Source organism: Raphanus sativus, chromosome 9, assembly GCF_000801105.2.
Source record: "Raphanus sativus cultivar WK10039 chromosome 9, ASM80110v3, whole genome shotgun sequence".
Classification (NCBI taxonomy): domain Eukaryota; kingdom Viridiplantae; phylum Streptophyta; class Magnoliopsida; order Brassicales; family Brassicaceae; genus Raphanus; species Raphanus sativus.
The window spans coordinates 35542000-35559273 of record NC_079519.1 but is presented as its reverse complement, the minus strand read 5'-3'; the positions used below and the strand labels follow the sequence as shown (position 1 = coordinate 35559273).

At 35.3% G+C, this 17274-nt stretch overlaps 1 protein-coding gene across 1 annotated transcript; it reads left to right on the top strand.

The window, feature by feature from the left end:
- The first annotated feature begins 13335 nt into the window (after positions 1-13335).
- LOC108825582 (probable disease resistance protein At1g59620) lies at positions 13336-16136 on the top strand. The gene is given in 5 exon segments (XM_018598902.2): positions 13336-13661; positions 13750-13896; positions 14012-14899; positions 14902-15743; positions 15813-16136. Coding segments are annotated over 5 exon segments (2421 nt in total). The 5' UTR covers positions 13336-13363; the 3' UTR covers positions 16059-16136.
- The last annotated feature ends 1138 nt before the right edge of the window (positions 16137-17274 follow it).

Sequence of the window (17274 nt, the reverse complement as noted above, 5' to 3'; positions counted from 1 at the left end):
GTAGTTTGTTATTTTTGTGGGTTGAATCCCACATAATAGTGTTGTAGATTTTGCAAAACAAATATTATCCGAACTATATATGAACTCATGGATCTCCCCTCTAGTGGTTATTGAGTTTTTGTTTCATGTTCAAGCAGGGGAGAGTTATGGCCGAGACACTTTTGTCGTTTGGAGTGGAGAAGCTTTGGAACCTCCTTGTCCGAGAATCCGAGCGGTTTCAGGAAGTTGAAGAGCAGTTCGATGGACTAAAAAGTGATGTGGAAATGTTGAGGTGTTTTCTGGAAGATGCAGATGCCAAGAAACAAACAAGTGCTATGGTGAGAAACACTATCATAGAGATCAAAGAAATTGTCTTAGACGCAGAAGATATAGTCGAAACCTTTCTTCTAAAGAAAGAACTCGGAAACACAAGTGGCATCAGGAACAGTGTGAGAAGATATTCGAGTGCTGTTTTGGAACGCAGGAGACTTGCTTCCGATATGAAAGCCATAAGTAAGAGGATCTCTAAGGTGATCCGCAATATGCAGAGTCTTGGCGTACAACAGGTCATCGTCAGTGAAGGGTATACACAGTCTCTACCGGAAATACAAAGAGAAATGCGACAAACGTTTTCTAGCGACAATGAAGACCATCTTGTTGGGTTGGATAAAAATATTGGGATATTGGTTGGCTATTTGTTGGAGGAGGATAGGGATGTTAACATGGTTAATTCCCCATGGGTTTACTCAAACCCACTAATATTGGATTGGGTTTTTACCCATCCAAAATTAATTGGGTCAATTATAAGTATAAATTTTAAAACCCATATTCATAGTGGATAAAACAAAAGGGTAATGGATACCCATGGGTTTTCATATATATAAAACAAAATGGATTATATTTTCCACTATTTTAATTAAATAAGAAAATTTGCAAAAAAAAATTTCGGTCAAAAACAAAAAAAAAGTTTCCGACAAATTAAAACACATGTTTTTCAACCAAAATCGAAAAATCGAATTTTCTCGCCAAAAACAGAAAACCGAGTTTTCCTGCCAAAAACAGAAAACCGAGTTTTCCCGCCAAAAACGGAAAACCAAGTTTTCCCGCCAAAACTAGAAAATCAAGTTTTTCCGTCAAAATCGAAAACCCGGATTTTTCCGCCGAAACCCGAAAACCAAGTTTTTCCGCCAAAACCGGAAATCGGATTTTCCCGCCAAAATCGGAAAACAGAGTTTTCCGCCAAAATCCGAAAACCGGGATTTCCTGCCAAAATCGGAAAACCGGGGTTTCCCGCCAAAATCGGAAACCGGATTTTCCCGTCAAAATCGGAAATCTGGGTTTTCCCGCCAAAATCTGAAATCCGCGTTTTCCGGCCAAAACCGAAAAAACAAGTTCCCGCCAAAATCAGAAATCCGGGTTTTTCGCCAAAACTCGTTTTTCCGGCCAAAACTTTTTCTTGCCAAAACCGGAGAATCAAGTTTTCTCGCCAAAACCGGAAAACCTAGTTTTTCCGCCAAAACCCGAAAACCGAGTTTTTCCGCCAAAATCCGAAAACCAAATTTTTCCGCCAAAACCAGAAAACCGAGTTTTTCGCCAAAACCCGAGTTTTCCGCCAAAACCGGAAAACCGAGTTTTCCCACCAAAACTGGAAAACCGAATTTTCCCGCCAAAATCGGAAAAATATCTCACATTAATGATATTAATATTTTACTTGATTTTTTTAAAACAAATAAAGTAGTAATTTGGGTACCCATGGGTAAACCTATAAACATTTGGGTTATTTTTATGGGCTAAATTTTAACCTTGATGTTTCTGGGTTTTTAAGAGTTGGATAAATTGGGTTGGGTTATTTGTGGGTTGGGCTGGGCTGAGTTATTTTACCCACATTAACATCCTTAGAGGAGGATAACGGAAAAAGTGCATATTTCAATGTGAACATTACCCGTCGTGCCTATTCCTTCACGAATTTTATAATAGTGCGTATTCCACACTGAACTACACAAAAACTTAAAAATACTATATGAACTTCAAGTGTTGTGTCATTTCCTTCATGAACTTTATAGTAGTGCATATTTCATACTGAACTAAATAAAAAACCAAAAATACTACACGAACTCTCAAAATTGTGCTTATATATATTAATCATCAAATGTGTTATTAAACTATTACTTTATCAAATGACGTTATTTTTGATAAATTATGAAATTTAAAATTTAAAAATACTACATAAACTTTTAAAATTATGTTTATATATATTGACCATCAAAGATATTAGTTATCCGTTAATTTATTTAAAATTACATCATTTTAGATAAATTCTGTAAAATTAAAAGTTATTTTTTGGAAGGTTCGAACTCTTATACTGGTGGAAAAATAAGTGTTAAACTATATGAATTTATAACCTAAAACCAATTGGTGATAAGTGGATTAGTACATCTATTGTATATATTATTTATGATCTCTTCCAACTACGGATGTGAGACACTTTGTGTCTAATAGTAAGAATATATTAACTGGTAGAACAAATAAGGTACCTTTTGTACAAATTTGTAAACATTAATTGATATTTAAGTTCTAATTTAATCAAATAAATGTTATCAAATTTTTATTGTTCAGTTTTATCAAATAAATTTAAATTTATTTATTTTTAAATTTAAACTTAAAATCATTATTTTATAAATTTAAACAAATTATTATTAATTTAAATATTTACTTTATAGTATTACTAAAACTGAAATATACTATAGAAATTTATGTTATTTTTCCTTTAGATCATAGGCAAACGGGGCTGTTTTGATAAATTATGAAAATTTAAAATTTTAAAATAATACATAAACTTTAAAATTTGTGTTTATATATATTGACCGTTAAATATATTAATCATCTTTATTTATCAGAATGATGCAATTTTGCTAAATTCTATAAAATTAAAAATTAATATATAACACAATTTTGAAAGTTTATGTAGAATTTTAAATTTTTAAATTTTATAGAACTTATCAATATCAACTTATGATAAATTAATAGTTGAATAACATATATATACAAAGCACGATTTTGAGAGTTCATATAGTATTTTTGGATTTTTGTTTAGTTCAATATGAAATATGCACTACTATAAGTTCGGGAAGGATATAGCACAATACGTGAAATTCATATAGTATTTTTAAGTTTTATGTAGTTCAGTATAGAATACGCACTACTATAAAGTTCGGGAAGGAATAGACACGACGGGTAAAATTCATGTTGAAATAGGCACTTTTTCCGGAGGATAACAGTCAAGTGATTTCTATAAGAGGGATGGGCGGGCTTGGTAAAACCACACTCGCAAGACAAGTTTTCAATCATGAGACTATAAAAAGTCATTTTCCAGGACTGGCATGGGTATGTGTTTCACAACGGTTTACAAGAAAGTATGTGTGGCAGGCGATCTTACGACAACTCAGGCCAGAATACAAGGTGTTAAAGATGACAGAAGAAGAACTTCAAGAAAAGCTCGTCCGAGTGTTGGAAACACAAAATGCTTTAATCGTAATTGATGATATATGGAGAGAAGGAGACGGGGACCGAATCAAACATGTGTTTCTTCCTAAAAAAGGTAACCTCTTTATGTTACACTAGTTAGGCCATCTATTAAAGTTCACAATTTGATCACGAAACATTTTGCTAATATAAATGTGTTGCAGGATGGAAGGTGATACTTACTTCTCGCAATGCAGGAGTAGCATTACATGCAGATCCAAAGTGCGTCACCTTAAATCCTAAACCCTAAACCTAAAACTAAACCCTAAACCCAAACCATATACCCTAAACCTAAACCCAAACCATATACCCTAAACCCAAACCATATACCCTAAACCATAAACCCTAAACCCAAATTCTGAACCATAAATCCAAATTATATACTATAACCCAAACCCTAAACCCAAACTATATACTCAAACCATATACCCTAAACCCAAACCATATACCCTAAACCATAAACCCTAAACTCAAATTCTGAACCATAAACCCAAATTATATACTCTAAATCCAAACCCTAAACTCAAACTATATACTCAAACCATATACTATAAACCCTAATCCTAAACCCTAAACCCTAAACTCAAACCATTATCCATTACGTGACTATGTTATATATATTATGGTATGAAAAACTCGACACACCCACAAACTTTGTATATAGGAAATTTTCTAAAATTTCTTTAGAGAGAGAGCTGATGAGTGGCGACGGTGTTGGAGAACAAAACAATGTAACTGATCAAGTAGTGAGTAAGAAGAATTAGGAAGCAGAGATGGAGATACAAAGTGCAAAAGAAAAGAAAAAGAAATGTATCATACTATACTGTAATTTAAAATCAGTATAGTATGAGAAATTGAGAGAGAGAGAGAGAGAGAAACCATAAACCCAAATCATATAGTATAGGCAAATACAAATAAACAAACACAAATCCATATACCCTAAGCCCAAATCTAAAATTCTAAACCCAAACCCTAAACCCAAATCATATACCCTAAACCCAAACCCTAAACCATAAACCCTAAACCCAAACTATGAACCATAAACCCAAACCATATACCCTAAACCCAAACCCTAAACTCAAACCATATACCCAAACCATATACTTTAAACCCAAACCCTAATCATAAACTCTAAACCCAAATTTTTATCCATTACGTGACTATATTATACATATTATGGTATGAAATACTCGACACACCCATAAAATTTGTATATATAAAATTCTTTAAAAATTTTTTAGAGAGAGAGAGATGATGAATGGCACCAATTTTAGAGAATAAAACAGTGTAACTAATCAATTAGTGAGTAAGAAGAATCAAGAGGCAGAAAATGAGATTTAAATTACAAAAAGAGAAAAAAGAAACTTATCACACTATACTGTAATTTTAAATAGTATGTATAAGAATAGACAGAGAAAGGTATGTGAGTGTATGTGAGAGTTTGGTTGTGAGTGAACAAGAGCAAGACTTAGAAACCAAGAGAATGAGTCTGCTGGACAGATTGTATGCAAAACAGAGAATAAGAGTGTTTGAGAGTGTGAGTGAGACTGAGCTCGTGAGTACAAGAGAATAGAGAGTATGGAGAGTAAAGTAACCAGAGAATAAGAGAATTGGTGAAGGAGAGAGTTAACTTTCACTTCAGAGAGTATGAGAGATTATGGAGAGTTTAAGAGAATCTGTGAGAATGTTTGTGAGAATAGAGAAACCAGAGTTGGAGAGATTGTAATGAGACCAGAGAATGGTGAAGAAGAAAGGGGAAATCCCCCTCTCAGCTTAACAATTTCGTGATACATAAGGTCTGGCTTTATAGCCAAAGTTACAAGACAAACAAACACATTAAACAACTATTAAAACAGGGAAAGAGTAAACAAATAATATTGTGGGGAAATCAGAAGAGGCAGGCTGGCTGGGACAGACTGGGCACGTCCAGAATGAGAGACAATGACAGGTCCTAACAGCTCTTTTGGCTAAGCAGCATGTGATCTCCTTTTAAATTCAAACCGAGAGAGTTGGCGCCAACTGCTACATCTCTTTTTCTGAAGAGTGTACTTAATCCTTTGTATACAGGAACTCCCTGACTTTGCACCAACTTATTAAACCCTCACTTTGCACATTCTTGATCTTGATCCTGATCTTGCACATTCTTCTTTTGGTGATACAAGGATGACCCGGACACTGCTTGTTTCATGATCTTCCTTGTGCATACTTTGGGCATCATTTCTTTTGCCCTATCTTTGCACAAGTACACCTTGATCACACTCAGCTACTGCTTCTTCCTTCTTCATTCCAACACTCCCCCTCAAGCTTGACCATAGGAGATCCTTGGGCAAGCTTGGAACTATGAAGAAGCTCCCTCATTAAAAACCTTGCAAAGAAAACCTCATGGGATAAAACTTTGCAAGGGAAAAAGAGTAGAGTTCAACACAGCTTGGGGATTGGCCAGTGAGTCTAAGGAACTCAGATAACTCATGGTGGAGTCCTTAGACTCTGGATCATGGCCTGACTTGTGTTGCAAGGATGAACTCCATAACTTGCACACACCAACATCTCGGAACTCTTCTTTAGGCCGGTTGTGTCTCCCCCTCTCTTCTGACTACTCGCCATCTTGAAAGGGCTTAGGGACCACCAGCTTCTACTTCAGAGAGCTCCACTAAGGTACCTGATACATTATCCCAAAGGTGCATCAGTTCTCAAGGCAAAGCATTCAATCACAACAAGCTCAATAACATTTTAAGTGTAAGAACAATCATAAATGTATTGAGGTGAGTTTAAGGTGCTTCCCTTTCATCATTATGGTGGGGAGTGAACTCCACTTGAATCCCCACTTGGTAAAGTAACACTTAGATCATGGAAGCTCAATCTCATGCTTGGGACAGTGAGTGCCTTGAGTCTTCTTTGATCTAGTTTATGATGCAAGCGTGAACTCCACAACTTGCCAATGGCTTGTGGCGGTTGGATCTTCAGGATTGCTCTCTTCATTACCCCTCCTCAAGCTTGATCCAGAGAGTATAGGGATGGACCAAGCTTGGAAGTGAGCAAGACTTAGCTAGAACCAGGAGCGCATCACCCCAACAGCTGCGCTTAAGTCAACCAGTTCCTCCTCCTCTTATCTCCTATCCACTGCCTAAAACAACTCTTCCTTGTGTGTCTCTTGGAACCAGGAGCTCAACACCCAAACAGGCTGCGCTTAATTCAACCGGTTCTACACACAAGTTGTCTCTCCATGGTCAGGAATATACACCAAGTGTAGGCTCTGAACACATGGGCAAAGACTTCTTCTTTGTATTGATTTGATGATGGACAGAGATCACCTCTTGTGTACCTGAAACATCACTCAAACTCCAACAAGAATCAGTCCACACACACTAGGATCAAACCTTGATACCACATCAAGTCTGATCCCAATGTTTAAAAACAAATGCAATGGACAGAAGCTAAACACACATTTAGAACAAATCCATGCACGCCAACTTCTCTAAATGCACAAGAATGATAACTCATCAACACATGACATTTAGGCTATTTATAAAAATATTTGAACAGCAACAGAGCATGAATTCAATTTAAAACAGAGACTAGACAACTCATCTAATCACCCTAGACAGCACAAGAATGCACTACAAGTTCAGGAAACTCTCCTAGAACTCTAGCAATGCAACATAACAGAAACTGAGACTAAGCAACTCACTTAAGCCAGAGATAACTCAAACAATTAATCTAAGACAAGAACTAGTCATAACCATGCTAGCAAACTTAGAAATAATTTAAAAACAGAACAACACACACAATTAAAGTATCATGGGACAGAAACTAGGTTCAACAACTCTAGCAACTTGAAACTGTCCCAAGAATACTAAGCACAACACTCAACACAACCAGACATAACTACACAAGCTTTTATTAAGGGTTAGGAGGTTAACTTACAGCCAAGGAACCTGATCTGGTTCCTTGAACCTCCAAGGCACACAGTTCACTTGAACTTGACAGATTTGGAGTTAGGGTTCTCTACCCCACTCCCTTTCCTTGTGTGTGCTTTCCCTTTGAACCACTCATGCTTAAGACCCCTCCTTTCTTCCTGATTACCAGATGCCACCTTCTGGAACACAGTGAGAGACTCCATCTTGGAGAGAACATGAAACTTGCTTGTACAGACTTGGTTTGGAGTATTGCTTGCCAAACAGCTCCAAGACCTTCTTTCTCCAAGAGATATCTTCATGCTGAACAGAAGAAAGGATGATAGACCTTGGGAAGTCTCTGGACACGCCATGGTTGCAGTCTTCTTCCTCTTGAAGAGATTGAACAGCCAACAAGACAGAAACTTCTACAATGGTCTGAACAGCAATGAGGATGAGCTTGTGCTTGATTTGCGGAAGATTTTTGATTTTCAGGAGCTTGGGAGCTCTGATACCATATAAGAATAGACAGAGAAAGGTATGTGAGTGTATGTGAGAGTTTGGTTGTGAGTGAACAAGAGCAAGACTTAGAAACCAAGAGAATGAGTCTGCTGGACAGATTGTATGCAAAACAGAGAATAAGAGTGTTTGAGAGTGTGAGTGAGACTGAGCTCGTGAGTACAAGAGAATAGAGAGTATGGAGAGTAAAGTAACCAGAGAATAAGAGAATTGGTGAAGGAGAGAGTTAACTTTCACTTCAGAGAGTATGAGAGATTATGGAGAGTTTAAGAGAATCTGTGAGAATGTTTGTGAGAATAGAGAAACCAGAGTTGGAGAGATTGTAATGAGACCAGAGAATGGTGAAGAAGAAAGGGGAAATCCCCCTCTCAGCTTAACAATTTCGTGATACATAAGGTCTGGCTTTATAGCCAAAGTTACAAGACAAACAAACACATTAAACAACTATTAAAACAGGGAAAGAGTAAACAAATAATATTGTGGGGAAATCAGAAGAGGCAGGCTGGCTGGGACAGACTGGGCACGTCCAGAATGAGAGACAATGACAGGTCCTAACAGCTCTTTTGGCTAAGCAGCATGTGATCTCCTTTTAAATTCAAACCGAGAGAGTTGGCGCCAACTGCTACATCTCTTTTTCTGAAGAGTGTACTTAATCCTTTGTATACAGGAACTCCCTGACTTTGCACCAACTTATTAAACCCTCACTTTGCACATTCTTGATCTTGATCCTGATCTTGCACATTCTTCTTTTGGTGATACAAGGATGACCCGGACACTGCTTGTTTCATGATCTTCCTTGTGCATACTTTGGGCATCATTTCTTTTGCCCTATCTTTGCACAAGTACACCTTGATCACACTCAGCTACTGCTTCTTCCTTCTTCATTCCAACAGTATGAAACATATGACATATGATCTGAAAATAGGGATTATGAAAAAAATTAGAGCAGTTTACAAATATATGTCAGTTTTACAACATTTAAAACATATCATATACAAAAAAAATCTATATTTTTAATAAGTATATAACAAATTCAAATTATAATTTTTTAAACTTGTAAAGTGAATTAAAAAGCGATTTTGAGGAGTGGTGATCTCGTAGCATATTAGGAGTCTTTAGACCACTTCTATTAGTTTTCTTTCTTTAGTTTTTTTTTTTGGTTAAAATTTTCTCTTTAGTTTTTGGAAGGTGCTTCGGTCCTTATTATTTTGTATTTTTTTTTTCCATGAATCTCAATAATATTCATGTCTCTGCAAATATTTGTGGATTGAATCCCACATAGTAGTTTGTTATTTTTGTGGGTTGAATCCCACATAATAGTGTTGTAGATTTTGCAAAACAAATATTATCCGAACTATATATGAACTCATGGATCTCCCCTCTAGTGGTTATTGAGTTTTTGTTTCATGTTCAAGCAGGGGAGAGTTATGGCCGAGACACTTTTGTCGTTTGGAGTGGAGAAGCTTTGGAACCTCCTTGTCCGAGAATCCGAGCGGTTTCAGGAAGTTGAAGAGCAGTTCGATGGACTAAAAAGTGATGTGGAAATGTTGAGGTGTTTTCTGGAAGATGCAGATGCCAAGAAACAAACAAGTGCTATGGTGAGAAACACTATCAAAGAGATCAAAGAAATTGTCTTAGACGCAGAAGATATAGTCGAAACCTTTCTTCTAAAGAAAGAACTCGGAAACACAAGTGGCATCAGGAACAGTGTGAGAAGATATTCGAGTGCTGTTTTGGAACGCAGGAGACTTGCTTCCGATATGAAAGCCATAAGTAAGAGGATCTCTAAGGTGATCCGCAATATGCAGAGTCTTGGCGTACAACAGGTCATCGTCAGTGAAGGGTATACACAGTCTCTACCGGAAATACAAAGAGAAATGCGACAAACGTTTTCTAGCGACAATGAAGACCATCTTGTTGGGTTGGATAAAAATATTGGGATATTGGTTGGCTATTTGTTGGAGGAGGATAGGGATGTTAACATGGTTAATTCCCCATGGGTTTACTCAAACCCACTAATATTGGGTTGGGTTTTTACCCATCCAAAATTAATTGGGTCAATTATAAGTATAAATTTTAAAACCCATATTCATAGTGGATAAAACAAAAGGGTAATGGATACCCATGGGTTTTCATATATATAAAACAAAATGGATTATATTTTCCACTATTTTAATTAAATAAGAAAATTTGCAAAAAAAAATTTCGGTCAAAAACAAAAAAAAAGTTTCCGACAAATTAAAACACATGTTTTTCAACCAAAATCGAAAAATCGAATTTTCTCGCCAAAAACAGAAAACCGAGTTTTCCTGCCAAAAACAGAAAACCGAGTTTTCCCGCCAAAAACGGAAAACCAAGTTTTCCCGCCAAAACTAGAAAATCAAGTTTTTCCGTCAAAATCGAAAACCCGGATTTTTCCGCCGAAACCCGAAAACCAAGTTTTTCCGCCAAAACCGGAAATCGGATTTTCCCGCCAAAATCGGAAAACAGAGTTTTCCGCCAAAATCCGAAAACCGGGATTTCCTGCCAAAATCGGAAAACCGGGGTTTCCCGCCAAAATCGGAAACCGGATTTTCCCGTCAAAATCGGAAATCTGGGTTTTCCCGCCAAAATCTGAAATCCGCGTTTTCCGGCCAAAACCGAAAAAACAAGTTCCCGCCAAAATCAGAAACCCGGGTTTTTCGCCAAAACTCGTTTTTCCGGCCAAAACTTTTTCTTGCCAAAACCGGAGAATCAAGTTTTCTCGCCAAAACCGGAAAACCTAGTTTTTCCGCCAAAACCCGAAAACCGAGTTTTTCCGCCAAAATCCGAAAACCAAATTTTTCCGCCAAAACCAGAAAACCGAGTTTTCCGCCAAAACCCGAGTTTTCCGCCAAAACCGGAAAACCGAGTTTTCCCACCAAAACTGGAAAACCGAATTTTCCCGCCAAAATCGGAAAAATATCTCACATTAATGATATTAATATTTTACTTGATTTTTTTAAAACAAATAAAGTAGTAATTTGGGTACCCATGGGTAAACCTATAAACATTTGGGTTATTTTTATGGGCTAAATTTTAACCTTGATGTTTCTGGGTTTTTAAGAGTTGGATAAATTGGGTTGGGTTATTTGTGGGTTGGGCTGGGCTGAGTTATTTTACCCACATTAACATCCTTAGAGGAGGATAACGGAAAAAGTGCATATTTCAATGTGAACATTACCCGTCGTGCCTAGGGATGTTAATACGGGCTACCCGAGCCCGTTTAGGCCCTACCCGTTTAAAACCCTGCCCGTTTAGAACCCATTATTTTGCGCCCATTTATAAATTTGCCTGTTAAAGCCCGTTTGATTTCAAACCCGTTTAAATCAAAAACACTCGTGAGACCCGTTTAGTTTTTTTTTCTTTTTTGGTCAACGTTTCTAAACACTGTTTTTATATTTTTCGTAAGTACTGAATTATTAAATTCTTGTCTTTTTTTTTCTTTTGGTCAATGTCTCTGTTTTCTCTAATATTTTATAATGAATCCATAATATTTTTGATCAAGAAAATAAAATAATCCATAATATTTATCAATTTTAATATTGATTAAACTTCTACGTATGTGTTTGTAAGTTTAACGAATCTAAAATCTGAAGTAAAGTAAACTCCCTTTTGGAGTTCTCTCTCTTATGGTCAATGTTCTGAATCTGAAATCATATGATCCAGAATATAAAATCACAGATTGAAGAAACGAAGCCAAGACGAATCAATCACAGATTGAAATAACCTATACTATAATCAGATCCTTACCTCGTTTCGTAGTCAGATGCTTCTCGCGTTTCGTTTGTTTCAGATGAGATTGAAAAGAGAACTAAAGAAGAAACGTCGACAACTAGAGAATAGAGAAGAAAACCCTTCGGAAACGATATCGTTTAGTTTATTTACGAAAAAAAGAGAAATTAAAGGGTACCCGTTTATTTCGCGGGCGCGCCCATTTACATAAAGGGTTTCAACGGGCTAACCCTGTACGTACCCATTTAGTTTAGAAAACTACCGGACGGGTCACGGGTTCAAATTTTTTATATTAAGCCCGCTAAACCCGCGGGCGGCAGGCCCGTTATAACATCCCTAGTCGTGCCTATTCCTTCACGAATTTTATAATAGTGCGTATTCCACACTGAACTACACAAAAACTTAAAAATACTATATGAACTTCAAGTGTTGTGTCATTTCCTTCATGAACTTTATAGTAGTGCATATTTCATACTGAACTAAATAAAAAACCAAAAATACTACACGAACTCTCAAAATTGTGCTTATATATATTAATCATCAAATGTGTTATTAAACTATTACTTTATCAAATGACGTTATTTTTGATAAATTATGAAATTTAAAATTTAAAAATACTACATAAACTTTTAAAATTATGTTTATATATATTGACCATCAAAGATATTAGTTATCCGTTAATTTATTTAAAATTACATCATTTTAGATAAATTCTGTAAAATTAAAAGTTATTTTTTGGAAGGTTCGAACTCTTATACTGGTGGAAAAATAAGTGTTAAACTATATGAATTTATAACCTAAAACCAATTGGTGATAAGTGGATTAGTACATCTATTGTATATATTATTTATGATCTCTTCCAACTACGGATGTGAGACACTTTGTGTCTAATAGTAAGAATATATTAACTGGTAGAACAAATAAGGTACCTTTTGTACAAATTTGTAAACATTAATTGATATTTAAGTTCTAATTTAATCAAATAAATGTTATCAAATTTTTATTGTTCAGTTTTATCAAATAAATTTAAATTTATTTATTTTTTAAATTTAAACTTAAAATCATTATTTTATAAATTTAAACAAATTATTATTAATTTAAATATTTACTTTATAGTATTACTAAAACTGAAATATACTATAGAAATTTATGTTATTTTTCCTTTAGATCATAGGCAAACGGGGCTGTTTTGATAAATTATGAAAATTTAAAATTTTAAAATAATACATAAACTTTAAAATTTGTGTTTATATATATTGACCGTTAAATATATTAATCATCTTTATTTATCAGAATGATGCAATTTTGCTAAATTCTATAAAATTAAAAATTAATATATAACACAATTTTGAAAGTTTATGTAGAATTTTAAATTTTTAAATTTTATAGAACTTATCAATATCAACTTATGATAAATTAATAGTTGAATAACATATATATACAAAGCACGATTTTGAGAGTTCATATAGTATTTTTGGATTTTTGTTTAGTTCAATATGAAATATGCACTACTATAAGTTCGGGAAGGATATAGCACAATACGTGAAATTCATATAGTATTTTTAAGTTTTTATGTAGTTCAGTATAGAATACGCACTACTATAAAGTTCGGGAAGGAATAGACACGACGGGTAAAATTCATGTTGAAATAGGCACTTTTTCCGGAGGATAACAGTCAAGTGATTTCTATAAGAGGGATGGGCGGGCTTGGTAAAACCACACTCGCAAGACAAGTTTTCAATCATGAGACTATAAAAAGTCATTTTCCAGGACTGGCATGGGTATGTGTTTCACAACGGTTTACAAGAAAGTATGTGTGGCAGGCGATCTTACGACAACTCAGGCCAGAATACAAGGTGTTAGAGATGACAGAAGAAGAACTTCAAGAAAAGCTCGTCCGAGTGTTGGAAACACAAAATGCTTTAATCGTAATTGATGATATATGGAGAGAAGGAGACGGGGACCGAATCAAGCATGTGTTTCTTCCTAAAAAAGGTAACCTCTTTATGTTACACTAGTTAGGCCATCTATTAAAGTTCACAATTTGATCACGAAACATTTTGCTAATATAAATGTGTTGCAGGATGGAAGGTGATACTTACTTCTCGCAATGCAGGAGTAGCATTACATGCAGATCCAAAGTGCGTCACCTTCAAACCAGATTATCTAACATGTGAAGACAGTTGGAATCTTTTTAAAAGAATAGCATTTCCTATGGAAGACACAACTGGTAAATTTTGAAGGACGATCTATCTGTTTCTTACTAGTAAATAAAATAAAATTGACTTACAATATCTCCAAGATATATAATGCTTTTGAATATTCTTGTAACCGATGTTGTGTAGAATATAAGATTGATGAAGACATGGAAGTGATGGGAAAGAAGATGATGGAGCATTGTGGAGGTCTACCACTGGCTTTAAAAGTGCTAGGTGGGTTGTTAGCTGGGCAATACACATTGTATGAGTGGAAACGGGTTTATGAAAATATTGGATCTCACATCGTTGGAGGGACTACGTTCAGTGACAGAAATATCAGTTCAGTTTTCCATGTTTTGTATCTGAGCTTCGACGAGCTGCCTATTTATTTGAAGCATTGCTTCCTATACCTAGCTCACTTTCCCGAAGATTATGCAATAAATGTGGAGAAATTGTCCTATTACTGGGCTGTAGAAGGAATATCAAGGCCGAGGTATTACGATGGAGTGAACATCCGTGATGTCGCAGATGGATATATCGAAGAACTGGTGAAGAGAAACATGGTTATTTCTGAAAGAGACGTTATGACTTCAAGATTCGAAACATGTCAGTTGCATGACACGATGAGAGAAGTTTGTTTATATAAAGCTGAAGAGGAGAATTTTCTACAAGTTGTTCAAGGAACATCACCTGCAAACTCTTATTCTCCTTGTAAATCTCGCAGACTCGCTGTACATTGGCCTGATAAAACATTTAATGTGGAGAAGGAGGTGACGAATGCAAGCCTTAGAACTCTCTTGTTTATCATGAGTGAAGAGTGGAAGGCGACGAGTTTATTCTTAAAAAATCTGAAGTTGATGAGAGTTTTAGATCTATCTTCTGTCAAGTTTGAAAGAGGGAAGTTACCCTCTAGCATTGGAAAGCTCATTCACTTGAGATATCTAAGTTTATATGAGGCACATGTAACTCATCTACCTTCTTCAATGCGGAATCTGAAGCAGCTGCTCTATTTAAATCTCTATGTGCATACAACAGGTGAACGTACTTGCCCAATTTCTTGAAAGAGATGCGAGAGTTGACATACTTGTATCTGCCGCGGGAGATACATAAGAAAGTAAAGATAGAGTTGGGTAATCTGGTCAACTTGGAGACATTAAAGAATTTCTCAACAGAGCATGGGAATGGGATGGATCTCCAAGGCATGACACGGCTCAGGGCCCTCTCTATCTATATCAGAGGTAAAGGGTGTACCATAGAAACTCTATCTTCGTCTCTAAATAAAATTCCACACTTGGAGAATCTAATTATAGATAACAAGTTTTGTGCTCCCACAAACGATGACAATGAAGAAGGACTTGTTTTGGATTGCGTTCATCTCAGACAGCTGAAGTTGGAGATATATATGCCAAGATTACCTGATGCGCAACACTTTCCTTCTCACCTTACAACCATATCTCTAATTGCTTGTCGTTTGAAGGAGGATCCAATGCAGATTCTAGAGAAGCTGGTGCACTTCAAAGAGGTGTATTTAGGGGCACAATCTTTCTGTGGAAGGATAATGGTTTGCTCGAGGGGTGGGTTTCCTCAATTGCATAAGCTTAAATTATGGAGATTAGATGAGTTGGAAGAGTGGATAGTTGAAGAAGGCTCCATGCCCCTTCTCCATATTCTCTCTATTAGGGCTTGTGGAAACTTAAAGGAATTTCCTGATGGGCTTCGATTCATTACTTCCTTGGAGGATCTGAGTGTTGAATATATGGGAGAGGAATGGAAGAAGAGATTGTACTTTCCTTCTCATCTTACAACCATATGTCTAGTTCATTGTCGTTTGGAGGAGGATCCAATGCCAATTCTAGAAAAGTTGCTTCAGTTGAAAGAGGTTAAGTTATATCAATCTTTCTGTGGGAGGAGAATGGTTTGCTCAGCTGGTGGGTTTCCTCAATTGCAGGAGCTAGAATTATTAGGACTAGACGAGTTGGAAGAGTGGATAGTAGAAGAAGGCTCCATGCCCTTTCTCCATTGTCTGATTATTCGTAAATGTCATAAGTTAAAGGAGCTTCCTGATGGTCTGCGATTCATCACTTCTTTAAAAGATCTGACTTGTTATGATAAGGGAGAGCAATGGAGGAAGAGATTGTCGGAAGGAGGAGAAGATTACTACAAAGTCCAACACATTCCTTCTGTTACATTCTAAGTAAAATATTATTTTAAGCAATGCTGAATCAGCTGAAGGAGACTTTCAAATCTATCATTTAATAATAACGTCTCGGCAGGCATAAACTACACTTTAGTTAGATTATATTGTTACTGTGTCTGATGATATGGTTTTTACCAATTGGATTAAACATGGTGTCATAAACTACACTAAGCGTACGTAAGCGAGACCTGATCTCCTGCACATCTTTAAGTTTGTCTAGAGAGAGAGGATTCTCATGAACAACTAGTATATGTACCTTTGTTGATGGAGATAAGTGAAATACATATGTTAATATTTTTGAAATAGTTTTCTTTTAAAAAAATTCTTTCTATTTTTATTGTCAAGCAACTAAGCTTTGAAATTCTTCCTCTAGAACTGCCTTGACGTTAAAACTCTTCAGCTCTGACCAAAACTTGTTTTGTATAATTTTCAAATTGCTACTTAAAATAAAAATGGGATATATAATCCACAATAATATAATAAAATGGAAAAAAAGGAAGACAAGATGGAGATGATAGGAATACAGAAATATGTTGACTATATGCTCTCTGTATTTACTCCTGTATTTCCATACATCACACATCACACATCACAATACGTTCACTATGTATTTCAATACATCACACATTTTTGTTCCGTTTTAAAGTTCTTTTTTTGAATTAACCACGTTTGTAAATTTCTTTGTGGTCAATGGGAATAGAACTGCGGATTTACGGTGTTGAGATTATCTCTCAAATGTCATTAATTCAATCCTGTTGGTTAATTATATTTTAAATTATTACTAGAATTTGACTTTACGTATATACTTTTACATTTTAATAAAATGCATTAAAATTTATATGAAATGAAATTATGTGTGTTTTAAAAAAGTTTGATGATTAAGATATTGATTAAATATATACACCAGTTCATTTTAACGTTGTTTAATAGATAATGCATACATTTGATGGATCTTAATTACAACTTAAAAACAAAATATTGTTATGAGTTTTGTTTTGAAGCATATGTATCTTATTAAAATATGACATTGTGATAGATTTTTCTTTGGATCATAATTTTGAAATAATTTATAAAAAAAAAATTTAAGAAAATTATTTGAAAATGTTATGTTGTAAGTTTAGTATATATTGCATTAATTAAAATATATTATTTTTCCAAAAAAACATTAATATATCGTTTATCTGTAATTAATATTTTATGATACATTTTATAG